The sequence below is a fragment of the Thalia democratica genome, chromosome 6 (genome assembly GCF_965202585.1).
Source record: "Thalia democratica chromosome 6, ktThaDemo2.hap1.1, whole genome shotgun sequence".
Taxonomy (NCBI): Eukaryota; Metazoa; Chordata; class Thaliacea; order Salpida; family Salpidae; genus Thalia; species Thalia democratica.
The window spans coordinates 44599595-44617786 of record NC_139170.1 but is presented as its reverse complement, the minus strand read 5'-3'; the positions used below and the strand labels follow the sequence as shown (position 1 = coordinate 44617786).

General features: G+C 26.5%; 2 protein-coding genes across 2 annotated transcripts; one reads left to right on the top strand and one right to left on the bottom strand.

Moving 5' to 3' along the window:
• The first annotated feature begins 5795 nt into the window (after positions 1-5795).
• On the top strand, positions 5796-6953 carry LOC145839127 (ABI gene family member 3-like). The gene is made up of 2 exons (XM_082946736.1): positions 5796-5990; positions 6069-6953. Exons 1-2 carry the CDS (start codon positions 5796-5798, stop codon positions 6951-6953), a joined length of 1080 nt encoding a protein of 359 aa, XP_082802862.1.
• Positions 6954-9721: 2768 nt separating this feature from the next.
• Positions 9722-13854, bottom strand: LOC145839126 (monocarboxylate transporter 7-like). The gene is made up of 10 exons (XM_082946735.1): positions 13821-13854; positions 13416-13559; positions 12308-12644; positions 11910-12069; positions 11427-11527; positions 11078-11201; positions 10617-10743; positions 10374-10468; positions 10315-10326; positions 9722-9808 (listed from the first exon to the last, which is right to left on the bottom strand). The coding sequence occupies exons 1-10, from the start codon at positions 13852-13854 to the stop codon at positions 9722-9724; spliced, it is 1221 nt and encodes a 406-aa protein (XP_082802861.1).
• Between the last annotated feature and the right edge of the window lie 4338 nt (positions 13855-18192).

Here is an 18192-nt window from a genome sequence, read left to right as displayed (position 1 = left end):
TACATTTAATTAGAAGATTATTTCTAGTCATGAAATAGTTATAATTGAATTTTTTGAGAAAAAAAAAACAGAGGACAGTATAATAATATCATTAAACTTTCATTAGCTCACATTTGTTTTTAAACAAATGATAGTATTTCAACTAAGCTTTTTTAAATAAATAAATAAATAGCTTTTTACGTAGAGACTTAGTGATCATTTTGAATGTGTCAGTTGAAGATATTAAAACCTTTTTAATATCTAAACCTTCTTTTTGAAGATGAAACTCTTACTAAAATAAAAAGAAGGGACTAAAAAGAAAACTAATACTCAAAATAATAACTTTATGAAAGCATAGTTTAATACTACTTTAGAGAAACTTTATTAATGAAGTAAAACAAAAAAAGTTTCCCCATTTCAAAAGGCTAGACAAACCCCTGATCTGTTGTACTTTGTAAATCTTGTTTTAAAAACACCACTAAAGCTCTACTTATATGAAACTTCAACATAAGCTTTAATACAGTTTATTGAAAACAGATGTGATTAAAGATTTTTATGTTTAGTTTTATTTTTACATTTAAATTTGCAGGGTTGCAGCGCACAGTCAGGCTATTTGCATTAGTATGAAATCTTTAAAAATTTTAGGTCAATTCAGGCTAGTTTAAAGTGTGTTTTAGTCATTTTTTTAAACTTTTTTAAAGTTTATATTTTTGCAAAACGCAGGCTAATATTGAATTTATTTCTAAAGTTAATGCTAAAGTTCAAAACTCAAAATCTTTAATTTTAGTTTTCTCAATAGGTTTAAGTCCTTTAGTGTTGTTTTTTAAGTATTCAAACTTTACTACCTGTATTTTTTTTCTACTTTTATCTAAAAGCTTTTCATTAAGTCAGTCTGACTTTAGCTTGTTTTTGGTCAACCAGACTTGTTTTATTTTTATCATTTTAAGAATGAGAACCCTGAGTGTTGCTAATACTTAGTTTAAATGTTTGATACTCAAAGTTTCATTTTGTACAAATGTGCAAAATTTGTTAAAAAAATTGTTTTCGAAGCGAACAATTTAATACAACCTGATTTTTAAATAGAATTTCAATAAAAATTATTAGACATTTTACAAGGTTGTATAATTTTACACTCTAAAAAGTTTTTTAAGTAGTCTACTTTGTAGGTTCTCAGTATCTATTTTTTATCTGTTTTGTTAGGTTGTTTAAATGTAGATTTCTAGCCATTGCCAATCTTTTTTTTTTTCAGTTAAGCAATAAAATAAAATTTTGTTCTAATTTGTTAACTTTCAAAAGCCCCCAAGGAACAAAAGAAATATTTGTGTAAAATTACAAATTGTGTTTCGTGCAGAACTTTAATTTTTACCTTATTTGAACTAAAAGGTAAGTCAAAAATCTAGTTTGTATGCACCAAAACGAAAAGAATCATAACTGGAAAAACATTTTTTTCGAAATTAAATCAAGTAGCAGACATTTAAAGTTAAAAACACTTTTATACAATCTAATTTTACAAAATGGCTTAAGTTATATCAAAGCTTATTAACAACACTAAATTTCATTCATTAAAGTTTAAAATTGTTTGATATAGAAAAATAAACAATATCATATCAACTTCTAAAAATTATTTTTTATAAGATAAACAAAACTATTAAATAAACGTTTAAATTTACATATTTGAAATAAAATGTCTTTGTTTTTTAGTTTGTTTCAAGTTGAATGTTTGCACTAATATTGACATTGACCTAATTTAAAAGTACGTCATAATGCTTTTTTGTTATTTTGTGCAATTTGTTTATTAATATAATGTACATTTTGTAGTTATTTCCAATTCAAATAACTGAGGATTGCAGCAGTAAGCTACATAAACAACTATTGACTTTTTTTACTAATTTATCATTTTAGATAAAGTATTTAAAAGCTGTTCAAAGCAGTCTCAGTTAAGATAAGTTAATTCAGTTAAATAAATATAGTTATATTTTTTATATAAGCATGTATATAAATTTATTAGCATTTACTTATTAGCTGTAAATTTTCTTAATGCTTGAAGAACTTCTTAAATTAAAAAAAAACTGTATTGAATCAAATATTTAACAGTTTTTTGTTTAATCTTTATTTATATACATTATATTAATGACTTTTTTTTTAATATCTGAAGTTTAAAATTTTTACTGAAAAAGTACAAATACTGTTTATTGTGTTTGCGTTTTTTGAATATAATAAGTTGATTGTTTTATTTGCATAGCTAATAACACACGTATTTCCAAGTACTTAATTCTTTTCTTTAAAACTGAAATACCTGTATTTTTATTTATGATAGTATATAATAAAAGTTTTTTATGGCTATATTTGAATTTATTATTTTCATATGAAACTTAATTTAGTGTCCATTAGAAATAACTTGTTATATAGTATGAAATATTTTTTGTTTTAAATCTTTAAAGAAACAAAATATTTTATGAAGCTAAAATTCACTTTTAAAGTTTGTTTTCAATTTAACTAAATCATAAGGCATTAACCATGTGACCAAAAAAAGTTAATCTACTTTACAAAACGTAATAACATTATAATTTATTTTGGCTTTTGAAACAAGTAAAGTCAATCTAAGTTCTATTTATTTATACAATATTTGTAAATCATTTAGTTTTGTTTATAAGCTTCCTTGTTATAATAACTAGATTTTTTAACTAATTAAGCTATATAAGTGAATTGAATTAAGTTTTACTACTATTTTGTCAAGCTAAGAGCATTGTTTAGAATTTTGAAAACAAATCTTTATTTTGCTTAAAGTCTATAGAACATAAGAAAAAAAACAGTCTTTTTTTAATAAATAGTGACATTAGTAACTATTTACAAATGAAACAGTTTGTTTTTGGAATAATAGTATTGTTTTTAATAAGAAGTAAATTTCAAAACAAGCCAAGTTCTTTATAATTTATAATTCTAATAAAGTTATTAGAAAACAATTTTTTAGAATTTTTCAATTAAGTAGAATCAATTTTTTGCAAATTTAACTTCAAATCAAAAGGTCAAATTGCAATAAAAAGCTTAAGTTTAAACAATGCAATATAACTGCTGAGTTTTCACTACAAAAACCGCAATTTTAGTTGTAGTTTAATGCAGCTTTTAATTTTTTGGAACTTGAGAATTTTCAATCAAAGATTTGACTTGAAATTTAAAAGTTTTAAATTTTTTTTATTTTATGTTTAAAATAAGTAGTTAAAGTTGCTAAATAATATATTTTTTTATGTTCGTTTGTAAAGTAAATTGTTATAAGTTAAATTACTTTTTCGTACGTTTTGTTTATTAATTTAAGTAATATTTAAGTTAGTTTATTTATGTAAGCAGCTAAGTTTAATTATGTTATTTTTGATATGTTATTAGCGCTTGATTATACTTTTTATTAATTGCTGTACAAACCAATAATTTACTGTTAACAACAACAAACAGTATTTGTTGTGCATCGATGTTGTTTTTAGTTATGAACGTTTTATATTTGTTTTTGTTCAAACCTCTACAATCTGAACTAAGATTTAAGCATTAACTTATTTATAGCTATATACTTAATATTTAAATAGATTTAAAACTTGTGAGCTTGAAAAATAAAGCTTCTAACCATAATGTTGTAGCAGTTTTTTTTTTTGGTAAAAACTTTGAAAAAAACCGTTTTATTCCTTTATTCAGTTATATTTTTGTGTATTTTATTATTCAAAACAATAAAAGCTCTACAAATTTGTATAATTTGTATAGTTTAACTCAATAAAACCATATTGTTTCTTATTATAACTGTTAAATTATAAATTACTCTAAAGTAACAAATTTGACAACATTTTTTGAGCTGAAATAAAACTTAAATGAAATATATTATCTATGTGCATATTTTATTTTGTTGAAGTTCTTTGTTTTTTCATTAAAAAAAACAACCTTTAGTAACTGTTTAGTTGAATTTTGTTTTAATCTAGTCTACAGTTTGTGTAAATTGTTAATCTAGTTTGTGTAAACTGAAGTTATGCCAAAAACAAAAACTATTATTTTTGATTTTTTTTGTTAAGCAGTTGATCTAATTAAGTCTCTAATAAGTTTAGAAATATCAAAAATTATTAAGTATTTTTTTCTTTATTATGTGCTAAACAAAATGCTGTTTAATAAAAACTTTTCTAATTCCAGTTCTTAATAAAAGTTTATAAAAGTTCTTATATACTTGTTACAAAAACAATTTATACAAAAAAAATTGTACTAGAGATTTTATTTTAGTAGTATAGGGTAAGTTTATTTGATTTAATGTTAAATAAGCCAGTTTTGATCAAACATAATATATTTTTTGTGTGGTTAGAGATTAAACAGTTCTTACGATTTTTTTAAGTTAGTTAGATTTGGTGTTAAACACGAGTAAGCAATTATGCAAAACATTTTTTTCAAATAGTATTAATAAGAAAGGTTTTATTTAAAAATTGTTAAGCTTAAAGTTGCGCTTTAGAGTTTATTCATTTTAAATTCTTATATTGAAAGCTTATTCTAATTTCGAACTAGTTTAGTATTATGAAGTCGAGTAATTAACTGTACATTTATTAAAAATATCATATACTAGTTGATTATTTTTTTAAATTCAGTGCTTATTCACTTATCTGGACACATTGGGCAAGATTTTTCTGTAAACATGTCCGTATAACCAAAAATCCGGATAACTACAAAAAATTAATCTTTCATAAAATATAACAACTGCTTTATTATACAACGTATAATAAATAAACAAAGTCTTATAGTAAATACAAATACATATTAAATGTGAAAAAGATATTAAAATGATAAACAACAAAAGCTAAATTTATGGTTAATTTTTTTTTCTAAGGTAGAAAAACATCAGACTTACTAACCCTCTGCAACGATATACGTTTTTGTAATATTGTTTGAGTTAAAAACCAAACAGAACTTCTATAAAATAAAAACAAAAATCAACTTAGAATTCAATTCACTATCAAAAATCTCTGAAACTTTAAATAAAATAAAAAAACTACAAGTGATGTTTTAATGGAATTGTTTTTAAGATTTCTAAACTGACTGACTTAACGATTACATGCAAAGGTTTTTCATAACTAAACTAGTTTAGAATAAATTTAGAATGTAATCTTTATAAGTATTGTTATATCATCATAACAAACAAAATAGTATAAATTATAAAATCACTTAAAATTTACTTACAGCATTAAGCTTAAGTATTTGTATATCATACAATAATGTTATTGAATAATATTGAAACTTTTTTGAATTTTCCTCTGACTGAAAGTGTCCGGATAAGTGAGCGTCCGGATAAGTGAAGTCCAGATAAGTGAATAAGCACTGTAGCAGGAAATAAGTTTCAAGCGCCTAATAAAACAGTAGTTAAAGTCTTTTTAAAATTAGACAATACAACTACAATTTATATCATAACTTGTTTCAACAATAGTCACTAGAGCGAAAATTGCACAAGTGTTTTTATATTTCTTTACAAGTTCTGAAGAGTAGCTTTATTTTGTGCTATAATATAATAATTTTAAACTATATGAAAAAAAATATTGATTTGTTAAATTTAAAACAGAATGATAGTTTTAAAAGGCACTATTTAATTGCTTTATTTTAAAAACCTACAATCTACAATAAGTGGATCGAAAAGTTCATAAATTCATTTTTTAATGTTAAGGAAAAATAATAAAAAAGTTAACTTTTTCTATGGTTTTATGCTTTAAATATGTGTTTTAAGAAATTAAAAACTTCTTCCTACATAGGTTTTACAAAAATGAAATTAATCAACTAATGACTCATTTCAGAATGACAATATAAAAATGGACGGCATGGAATCGCTGATCAACAAGGAAATACCTGAAATGAGAGAAGGACTCCTAGACACCCGGGAACGTCTCTCCCAGGTCGCGGATTACTGCGTGGACAACTACAAAAACTCCAGCAAATCCAAGCAAGAGGTGGTCGAAGAGACCAAGGAGCTCACGAACCGAGCGCTGGCCGCCGTGGCCTTCCAGGTATTTTATTATACATTATATATATAGATTTTCTGTTTTATTTATTTGTTTTAATTTTTTTTATTTACACTATTTTAGGTCCACTCAATGGCGTCCAAGCTCAGCACTGTGCTGGACATCCAGGAAGAAAAAGCGTCCAGGCTCAAGCGGTCCGTGGATGCCGGTGCCATGGAAGCCAACATGAAGATGCGAATGAAGGACGCGTCAACGTTGAGGACGGTTGCTAGGGAGAAGGTGGCGCCACCCAGGATGAAGACCCACGAGAAGATTCATGGAACGAAGAAGGTCACAAAGTACGTGCGGAAAAAGATCGATTTCTCCCAACTGGACCACATCGGCAAGGGAGTCGTCGTTCCGGAGCAACCAGACTTTGAAACGACCAGGAAGAACCACCGCAACAGCGCCTCCATCGACGGATCCGTGGTTTCCAAGGCGTCTTCGGGGACATTCAGACCAAAACCGTCGGACTCGGACCTGACTTCCGCGTTCGGGTCGCTTGGTGGCAGCGCTGGTTGTCATCCCAACATTTTTCGCGGCCCAAACGGAAAGCCCCGCGACTTGTTCGACATCGGACACTTCGAAAACGCAAGTTCTTGCACGCATTCTCCCGTTCCCTCGGATTTCGACGTCGGCGACAGCGTTTCCGTCGTTAACGGCAACCGCAATGACGTCACAACGGACCTTCCTTCGCCCCCCGTCATGAACGGTGATTCCCCGGATGATTTCGTTCTCCCTCCTCCTCCTTCACCCGCAGAACTGACCACTGAGGAGGATTGGGCGCCAGAGAGCTACTTGGAAAGAATGGTGGCGATATACGATTACCAGCCCCACCAAGCGGACGAAATGGAGTTGAAGGTGGGCGAAATTGTCTTCGTCACCCAGAAGAATGACGACGGTTGGTATGAAGGGGTGTCGGTTGCGGGTGAGGGACTTTTCCCTGGAAATTACGTTCAAACCGCTTGATTACTTGTATACTAGTAGAAAGTTTTTTTTCTAAATAAGTTAAAAAAGAACACTAATATTTTATTAACAAAAAAAAATTAAAATTATTGTTTAAATAGTTAAGACTAAATTAAAATGTGCTTATTTCAACTAATTCTTCGGATAGTTATCTGGAGTTTTATAAATTTCTATTAGACCTATATAAGTTACTGTTGGTTTTCTTAAAGTTAGTTTCTATTTGGTAAAATATGTTCTTATACCTTTTTATCAGTATCTTTTCTAATAAAATTAAAGAAGTGTTTGTGAAATATTGCTTTGTGGTTAATTATTTTACTGATGACCGTGTAAGGACAGTGTCCTCCACCTGTCCTTTTAATAAGTGTATATTCTTTCGAGTATGTCATATTTACCGTTTCTATAAATAAATTACATTTTCCAGCCTTGAAAAGTGTTTTACACAAGTACTTAATTAAAGTATAGGAAGTTTCCGAGAAAATGACAATTTTCCCCAAGAGAAAAGCCAATTCCCTCGAATAATTTCTGCATATAAGCTTAGTTTTGCTTAATGCAGCGCGCTTCCCATAATGCAAAGTTGCCAGTATTGTGTCTTTATAAAATTACAAAAATTTTCAACTATCACTTCATCTGTTTCACCGTTTCACTCGAAGCACCACTTTTCGCTTGAGTTAACTTCATCATTTCAGTTAGAAGTTTCAGTTTTAGAGTTTAAGCTTTTGAACACCCTGTTTTAAATGGGGCCCTGCTTCAGCTGTACGACCCCAAACTACACTAAAATATTTTTATCTTAAAGTTTAGGAAATGAGCTATTAAAATGATTTAATTTTTTATGTTACCTTAAGAAAAAAGAAAGTTATGTTATCATGTTGTTGCATAAAAAGGGGCAACTCGAGCAGGGGCAACTCGAGCATAGGAAACTTAACCAGGGTAACTCGAGCAGGGGCAAAAGTTTCAAGTTTTTTTTTTCAAGTTTCACCACACCTAACAAAAACAATACGCGACGCCACTGGACGGGAACATAGCTTTTTTACTTTCTTTAAAATGGGCCCTTTGAAAAAAGTTAAGGAACCATGATTAAGAACATTTTTAGAGGTATCATTTTTTGTTTGAAAAGTTTCTTCAATAAATAGACCAATGAGTAACAAACATGAGTTTAATAAAGTAAACATTAATTATTCAAATCGTTCTTAAATTCAAACAACTGTTAGCAGTTCTAAACTTTTTAAAAAAAAATTAATTAAAAAAAACAATCTAAAAGTGCTGTAGCTCTAATTCCAGAAGAAAAAATACTGAATAATATACTGTTTACTTGAAAGGTAATGTTAGAAAAATAGTGTGGCTACTGTTTCTAAATCTAACATTTATATAACATTTAATAATTTTTTATTAATATTGTGTGTATAAAAACAAGAGATCACCCTAATTTTATGTTAATTTTGTTTGATAAATGAGGCTTAATACTTACAGTATATTCAAAACATTATTATTCTATCAAATAATGAAATATAAGTTTTTTTCAAAATTTAGGTATTTTATGCAAGTTTTATCTAACGTTTTAGTTAAAATTAAAACGTTAGTTTCGTGTTTTAAAATTTAAACATTTTTTTATTATTGTAGTTATTGTACTATCTTGTTAATTTTAGTCCAAACGATTATATTAACTTGAAAAATTTGATTTACTTTAATTAAGCTGTATAGAGACTGAATTATGCTTAATTATAAAAATCATTTCAATACGTACTTTTCTATTTTATAACATAAACAAAAAACCAATACCCAAAATCTAACATCTAACCATGTAAACAAAGTGTAAAAGTTTTTTTTGAAAAAAAAAAACAATAAGCTACTGTCTTCTATCATTATAAACTTAGGTTCTATAAATTCAACCTAACATATATCGGTAGTGCATTGTACTAAAAACATTTGAGTTAGCCTAAAGATTCAATTTAAAACTTTTATTTTTATATATGTTAGCCTTTTTGCATTGAAAATACTTTAATAAAACGATAGCTCTAAAACTATCTTTTTGTTCTACGGCATTTAACAGTCTGTTTTGAAAAATTTATGAGCTTTAAGTTTTGCTGTAACGAATCGCTAATCTTTAAAATGCTTTTAAATTAGTTTTTGACCGATGTTTTTGCATTAAATGATTTGAAGAAATACAAATTTTCAGCAAAAAATTATTTTTATTTATTGAAAACACATTCTGAATATGATTAAGGGGAATTAATTGGTTTAACTCATAAAAGCACTAAAATAACTGTTGTAAAATGTAGTTTACAAAACTTAAAAAAGATAAAATCTAATCCTAACCTACATAAGCAGCTATTGAGAAAACCATAAAAACAAATAAATATAGCAGCCTACATTAAAATTCACAAAAGAAAAAGAAATCCAATTTTGAAATTGAACAAAAAATACAACGTAAAATTTTGATCAACAATAAGGTATTTTTTGATATTTTAACCTTTATAGATGCAACAAATGAAATCTTCAATTATTTGTTTGAGTAAAATTACAAAAACTACGTATACATAAACTTTTTAAAGTAAATACTAAATATCTTTAGTCAAAATCTTAAAAGTTGTATAAAAATAACAAAGATAAACAGTAAATATAAAATAAATTTTTCTAAACATTTGAGCAGCTCTTTAAAAGCTACTCATAAAGAAATCAATTACACAAAATTTTGTTATAAAAAAAATCTCGACAAAAAACATGGCACTATTTTGTTTTATAAAGCAGTCTAACACATTAAAAACTATACAGGCTTAAACAGATTCTTTGTCTAATCTATTTGAATTACTTTCCACATCATTTATGCATTCTTTGACTTTTTCTCTGACGAACGATTTCGCCTAAATATTAAAAAAAAAATTTTTTATAACCCATGCTACAGATTTTTTTGTTAGCAACTTAAAACTAGTGTTCTATATAAATTTTATATACAAAAAATAATTTAATTTTTTACATTAACTTTACCTTAAGTAATAATTACAATGACTATACAATCGTATTTCACGATATTTTTATTAAACTCATGTACTTGTAAATTATAACACAATGCAATCTATATTCATAAGTGGATTTGTTTGGAGGTAGTCTGCCTTTTTATAATTTAGATTGGACTGTTTTGAAAACTGTAATCTACAGGTAATGAAACTGGTTTAAAAAACCATATGCAATAACTGTTTCGATTCTTTTACAAAAACTGTCTCATTTCTTTTAAAAAAACAAAAATCTTACAAAGATTCTATTAGAATAAGCATTGAAAATATTATTACAAAAAACGAAAGATTCTTGTATATTTTGTTTTTTGTTTTTGTAAAAGAATTGAGACAGTTTTTTCATGTGGTTTTCAAACCAGTTTCATTACCTGTTGTATTAACAAGTTAAAATAGTACTAACATAAAAAAAACTTACAGCTGTTAATGCAAACAAACTGCTGAACAACATTAAAACAGAACTCATCCATAAGGCGCTTTTATAATCCTTCCCCATGAAATCAACTAGATTGCCTGTTAAACAGATTTAACTTTAATTCAACGAACTGTTTGCCTGCTGTTTTGTTTGATATGTTTATAAAAACTTTTATTATTTTCAAGTTTGTTGTATAATAAAACTTCATTAAGTTATATTAGTTTAACTGAATTTACAAAATATTACCTGCGCAAAGAGGCGCAACTATACCAACGATTCCTTTCAAAGTCAGGCTTATACCAAATGAAGAAGCGTAGTTTTCAATTCCGACGATGTCAGCGTATATAATTGTTGACAATCCCCCGTTCGACCCCTGCATGTGAGTATTGTGGTTTTTAAGCGGTACTTGGGTTTAAAGTATGTAGATATTAAAGTTGTGTTTGTTTGTATAGTATAAGTTTACCTATACATGGTAACTATAGGTAAAAACCTATTTAAATCTAGATAATATTAAACAGTTAGCTTGAATGTACTTAAGTTTTTTTTTCTTGCATTTAAAAAAAAAATCAGTTTTATATTTAAATAGTCTCAATTTTCAGCAAAACAGCTAGTTTTTAACACGCAGGTATTATGGATTATTAAAGGTAGTTTTTGAACAAAAAATATAAAAACCCCATTAAAATATAAATATAATTTTTTTAGTTTACCTCAAAAAATCCAAGAAAGCCACGCACGATCATCAAGTTGAAGAAATTTGTGGCAAATGGAGTTATCATGCTGACGAGTAGTTGCAGAAAATATGAAAATGAAAGCAAGTAAAGTCTGTCTATTCTGTGCATATTTGTTTGAAATTATCGATATATTTCAGCATATCAAATTAATTGTTAAGTGTTTATTTTCGAATCGGTAAATATTTTTTTGTGAATTATTCAGTTTGTATAAATTTAAACGCTAATTAAATTGCCAATCAAAAAATTAACTTCTTTTCAAGACTTATCTTGATAATACTTAGATATAAGAATACACTATTATCAGATTAAAACTTTTTTATCGAACCTTTTTAAATCACCCAGAAATCCGTATATTATTTTTGAAATAATTTCAACAATCATTTGTGTGGATAATATCAAAGATGCGTTGAAACTAGTTATTTGAAGCTGTTGAAATGTTTTTAATAAATGTCTATAGTAAGATAAGTACATAAAAGAATATTTTACTTAAAATAATATTTGTCAGTAAAAATATATAAATATTTTAAATCTCTTTAAAACTGTCTTTTACTCATTTAACAAAATTTCTACGACTGTTTTTTATTTATGCAGTTGTAAATATAAAAGATCTTTTTTTAAGTTAAACATTATAGTGTTTAAAGTTGTTTATACAATTTAAAAAAGGTTTCTTATGTCATTTTTGGGGAAAGTATAGTCTTTTTTATAATCAGTGATAGTATACAATATTTATTTACGTACTATTTACAGCTTTAAGAAAATTAAAGTTTTAACTAATAATATGTCTTTCTAACTAATAAATTAAATAAACCTGAGTAGTCGCAAACGAGTGAATGAACAAGGTGCTTATCGTGTTAGACCCGAATTGAAGGGAAGTCCCTAAAACGAAAACCCAAAATACTTTGTTTGTCAAAAGTTGTCGAAGTTTGGAAGAGATGTTAATGCTTTTATCAAATGTTTTGAAACCAGCTCTGTTTTTTCAAGGTTTCTTAAGTATTTTGTGTAGTTTATCTTACAAACAGCAAATAAAATTCAACCCTGTTTTTCAGATACAATAAGCAGACTAAACTATAGATATGCACATATTTGTTTAAACTAAATAAAGTAATAGAATATCTTTTTTTTTTAAACATAATATTTAAACGTTGTTTAAAGGTTTTTAATCTTGAATTTAAGAGTTTTTAAATTAAGTAAAAATAATCTAATTACCTTTTGTTTGTTTCTGCACTTTTATCTATTGGAAGTTCTTTCATGAGCTCATCACGGTTGTTAGTTGTATGTTTTTTTGAAACTTCAAAGCTTTCATGCATCACATTTTCTTTATTAAATGTGACATAATTGTTGTTTAAACATTCGTTAACTTCGTCTGCTGATGTTCTTTTATTGTTACTAGCATTTTTGTTTTCACTCTGAGGTTTCATCAAGCAGCCGACAAAAAACAAAGACAAATTTACCGCCGACATGACGAGCACGAAACTTCTGAAGTCAATTCTTTCAAGTAAAATTGTCACCGCAGGCGACATTACGAGAGTGCCTAATGACGAACCTGAATAAAAAATGAAAGAACTTTATTTTTTATTTCGGTAATTAACATTGAAGTTAACAAATATTACAAAACTATATAGCCAAAAGTTAAATTTAGATTTAAGTTAAGTTAAAATTAACAAAAAAAAAGGACTTTTAATTTATTAAACTTGTTTTAAAAACTTTGCTTGAATATAAAAAAACTGAGTAACATTATTTTCTCTAAACGATAAAAGTAAAACAAAAAACTTATTTAATTAAAACACTTTGTTGCTTTGTGTTTCGTTATGTTAAAAAAAGTAAGTTTGTTTCAAGTATGTTTAATCTTACCTATACTAGAAATGTTTGTAGCAATACTTCTTCTTTTTGTAAAATGTTTCCCAATTAAAACTGGTACAGAAATATAACAAATTCCAAATCCAGCTCCTTGAAAAACATTTTTAATATTTTTTTATTAAATCTAGTATAATAAACAATTACTATTGAATTTAGTTTCTGAAAAAATTTATTAATAATAGATATTATAATGCCAGTCAGTTATCTTCATAAAGTGTTTGGTAATTGTGATCTAAACTAATTTCTGCAAGTTGTTATGAATATATAAAACAATTTTAGTTGACTACTTAATACTATATCATTTAATATGCTAGGGAGAAATTAGCTTTACAGACTAGAAGCGTGACAAATAAACAATTGCTGTAATTTCTCTTATGCTATACACAGTCTTAATATCTTTTAAGTTTAAAATAAGCGAGGAATAATATTCATTCAAAACAGTTTTGGAACAACTCACCCACAACAAATCCGAACAAAACTGAAAATAATTCGATCGTTGGTGCGAATGATGAAGCGACGGTTGATGACGTCAGTATCACAGATGACGTCATCACGGTGGCGCAAATCCCGAACTTGTTGAAAATTGGTATCGACAGCAAACCTACGAAAATAATTAATAAAACTTTATAGCTTTTGTTATCAAACGCCTAAAAATCAGCAGGTGGTTAGACATTTTAAGCTTAAAATTAAATAAAATAAAAACTTTAAAAAGTTCAAAAGTGTTTATAATGTCACTCAAGTTAAACTTATTTTAACAGTTTATTGAGCAATGTAGTTAAAAGTATGTCTTAGAATAAACAATATCTCTATAAACAAAATGAAACTTAGTGAGAAAGTCTAAGTAGAGTTATTAAACACAAACCAGAAAAAGACATTCCTAACACAGTAAGCGACATTAGAAGCGATGCTTTTGTATTTGAAGTTTGAAAATTCTTAATTATTTCTTGAACATACACTGACTGTACTCTAAAATAGTTTCAATAGACCATTATAAGTTTGTTAAAATAAATATATTATTAAGTTAAATAAATAAACCAAACGTTTAGTTTTGGAAATTTAGTAACTTAAACTTATTGTCAGTTTTAGTACATGTATATATATTTTTATGCATAAGTATAATAGTAAAACTCAGAATTTTTTTTTTAAGTCTAGACTCTTGATGAATAGAAGTAAAACTAATTTGTTGTAAAACTAATACATACTTTCAAATTTTGAACAAAATTACTTTAATCTTAAGTAAAAAAAATCACTTACTTGCTAGTACCAAGAGTGACAAAATTTATGATGAATCCGCAAGCAACTAAGATCCGTCCGTAATACTTTTGTGAAAATTTCATCGTATATGGTTAACTTTAATAATTTTGTTTCTTTTGTCTAAAAACGTTTTTTTTGTATTATTAAACATAAAACAAAACTATATATAAAAAAAAAATTAAGTTTTAAGACTTTACTACTAAATAATATGTTTCAAATAAGTCATAGCTGATATATTGGTTTACATTTTTAGTATTTAGTTGAGTATTCAAAAATAAATGTTTGTGTTTTTATATTAATGAAATATCTCTGCTATTAATAAACATAGCGTTTTTTAACTGCTTTCTGTAAACTGCTTAATTCTTAGCTATACCAGTGATAAGTTAAACACTTTAAATAACTAAAACTACCTTATTTAAATACAAATAACGTAAACTTTATTTGATATAACACTTGACAAAAGATATAAAAGTTTAAAGAAACGTTTAATTAGACTACTTATTTTTTAAAAGTTTGATTGTTATTGGAGCTTAGAGTAGAGGTCGGCAACACGTGGCCCACAGGCCAATTGCGGCCCTCCAAGAGTAAATCAGCGGCCCGCGAGCATATTTTTATTATTTATGGGATGCGACCTTCGAATTTTGTGACCCGAGAGCATGTTGATCTGGCACACTAAATGTATATTTTAAGTTAATTTTTTTTTGGTTAAAGTTTTCTATTTTGAATAATTCCATTTTAAACCCCTGATAAAAAAGTGTTCTACTTATTTTCCGCTTAAACTTAACAAGTTAAAAATTTAGATTGTATTTTGTGAGTATTTCTTCACAGTAGAAACATCAGGGTTTTTTTCTACATCTGTAAGTGTTAACTTGTCAAATTCTAGGAATACTGTTCTATCTTGGGTTCTTTTTGGATTTTAAAATCATTAAATTGATATTTATTAAATAATTTTTGTTAATGCTTATTTTGGTAGTTTCCAATGCAAACTTAAGCTTTGTACAGTAATAAACTAAAATGTTTATTTCAATCATACTAAGTATTTTGTTGAACAATTAACTTATATGTAACTTTCCATTAAATAAAAGTTTTCACTGCATTTTGTATTTTATGTTTTAAGTTTTTGAAAAAAAAGTCAAAGATCTCAAGTTCTAGTGGAGAAATAATATAGTTTATTCTTTCAAGACACCAACTAGTAAACTAAGTTTCGGTCAAAGACCTCGTCAGTACTTATATAAAATCTAAAAAGATATATTTAACAATCATGGAAAATAGTATTTAAACAATTAAACAAAACAAATCTCTATTTAAGAAACAAAAAAAAATCATAAGGTTGAATGTATGGTAAAGTCTAAATATTGGTTAAGTTTGTGCTTAGTAATTTATGTCAAAAATAATTAAAATCATAAGGTTGAATGTATGGTAAAGTCTAAATATTGGTTAAGTTTGTGCTTAGTAATTTATGTCAAAAATAATTAAAATAATAATCGAAATCAAAATAATAATAAAACTATCAAAAAATAATATTACTAAGAAGAACCTAGATGTAGGCTTCTTTTTTTCTTCTTGCAAATTTTCAATACAAACATTGTTTAAATAAAGTTGTGGTTATTAGTAGTGGAAGAGATTTGAGTTAAAATACATTCTAATGTGGGTAATTTGAATTGTGACGTAGTTATCGAAAATTTAAAGAAATGTATGCTTTTTAATGACTATGACTTGCATTTATACTTAACTATCAAATTTAAATTTAATGCTTAAAGTAATTATGTATTAATAAGCACATTTTCACCTCATTTTAAATGATTGAGCACAGTAAGTTGTTTAGTTTGCACCCACTAATTAGGTTAGTAAAGTTTTTTAATTATGCACTATATTACTACATTTTTGTGATAGTTTTATACTACATAGGGTGTCAAATATTTAGATTAGTTTAACAATTTCGAAGAAATAGAATACTTTAAACTAGTTTTTATGATTTTTTTAAAATCAATCTAGTTTAGATAAGTTCATTATTTTAAAACTTTGTTAAGCTTTAATACTTTCTAACAAAGTAGTTAAAATCTTATTTAATCAAAATAATAATAATGTTGTTAGTACTTGATAAGCATTATTCATTTTAATTAATCTTTATGAACTTTATTTTAATTTTTTAAGTATTGAGATTAGATTACTTAAGATAACTTTCTTATCTCAAAATGTGGCACTTTTTGAAAAATAAACAGCTTACTGAAAAGTTTAGACGTAAGTTTTTGAAGTTAGCACATTTTTTTCAAAACTCAAGTATATACTTTTTAGTTTATTTATTTATTTTAGTTTAATGATTTGAAAGTTTGAGGTTATATCAGATATCGAACGTTATTAAACATTAAATAGGAAATTGATGTGTTCAAGTTATAAAAAGATTTATGAAAGATATATAGATAAGGACAATTGAAAAAAAGTGGCCAAAATTACTTTTTAAGCTCATTTGTTTCGGTGCTAGGTGATAGTTAAGTACTAAAATTGCTAAGCATAAAAGTATAAATCTATTAGACTGATAGTAAGTTTATTAAGACAAAATCGTAATTTTACCTTTTAATAAAGTAAATGTATATCTAAAACTCAGACTGACATATGTATCAGATTAGCTAAGTTCAAATAGTTTTTAATATGTGTTCAAAATTTGGCCCGCGAGTACTTCCAGCCTGCCGACCCTGGCTTAGAGCCTTGCGACCTGAGACTTTCTTCAGTATCTTAACAGCCTAAAATAGATCAACTGTAAGCAGTTTTAGCAACAGTGTTCTTATAACTCGATTAGAAGAATATATTTAAGAAAACAATAAAAACTATGCTTATTTTTAATACAAATACAGTAGACTACCGCTTAAGTACGCAAATTGAACCCGACCAAAAAGTGCGTACTTAGCACGGGTAGTGCGTACTTTTTGACGACATATTATAATATGAAGTATAGTTGTTTGTTTTCTATCTTACAACTAGCCACCAAATAATTAAGTCAAATAAACAATTATTTTTATTTAAAATAACATTTAATACATAATTCTAATCTGCAAAGTTTTTAATAGATTTTAAAATTATTTATTTTTTCTATAAAAAGTTTCTACATAATTAATAAATACATTTAATATATAAAGTCAATGTCAGTCAATGATATAATAAAGAATATTAAGCCATATTTTCCATATTTTGTTTTGTTAGAGGGAAACTACCAAACTACATTGTGTTTACCAAACATTTTCAAAACATTAGTGTGTTTACATTTAAATTAAATTATGACTTAATTATGTTGTATTGGTAGGTTTTTTTTAACATTGTCATCTAGATTTATTTATATTATAGCATTACGGCTTAAATATCATTATTCTTTTCACTTTTCTGCAACCACTACATAAGTATTTAGTTTATTAACATTTAATAACAGGACTGTCACAATCTCAGGCCACTTAGACTACTCAGGATTACTCACCCTAGTTTAAAAGTTGTGAAAGTCTCAGGCTAACTCAGCAGGTTGGCCATTATGTCTTTCTGGATAAGTGCGTACTTAAGGCGTAATGCGTACCAAAAAAAGTGCGTACTTAAGCGGTAGTGTACTGTAAGTGTATTTAGTGATAACTGATAAAAATAGTCTTTCATTTAATCAATAATTTGTTTAAAACAACTAATTTAAATTAACAAGTAGATTTTCTATCTAAACTTATTTTGTCAACAATCTTCAATATAGTTTAATACACGAAATCCTAACTATTTTTATAAAACACTTTCGTTCTAAAACTTTTAACAACAAAAGTTAGTTAAGAAAAACCTTTTTAAAATCGTTCTACATATAAGTTATTCAAATCTCATCTAACTAAAAAACAAAATTTATAATAAAAAACATTCTCATTACTCGCTTAAAAAGTATTTTAAAAACGAAAACATATATATATAACAAATATGTGTGTACTTATCAGCTCTATAAATAACTATAAGTTATTTATAGA

Bases quoted from the DNA above. Each gene is read 5' to 3' on its own strand.
- LOC145839127 (XM_082946736.1), top strand. From the start codon at position 5,796: ATGGACGGCATGGAATCGCTGATCAACAAGGAAATACCTGAAATGAGA. The intron at 5,991-6,068 runs GTATTTTATTAT...ACACTATTTTAG, and splicing joins TGGCCGCCGTGGCCTTCCAG to GTCCACTCAATGGCGTCCAA.
- LOC145839126 (XM_082946735.1), bottom strand. From the start codon at position 13,854: ATGTCGCTTACTGTGTTAGGAATGTCTTTTTCTG. The intron at 12,070-12,307 runs GTAATTAGATTA...TTGAAAAAACAG, and splicing joins AGTGCAGAAACAAACAAAAG to AGCTGGTTTCAAAACATTTG. The intron at 10,469-10,616 runs GTAATATTTTGT...TCTGTTTAACAG, and splicing joins AGTTGCGCCTCTTTGCGCAG to GCAATCTAGTTGATTTCATG.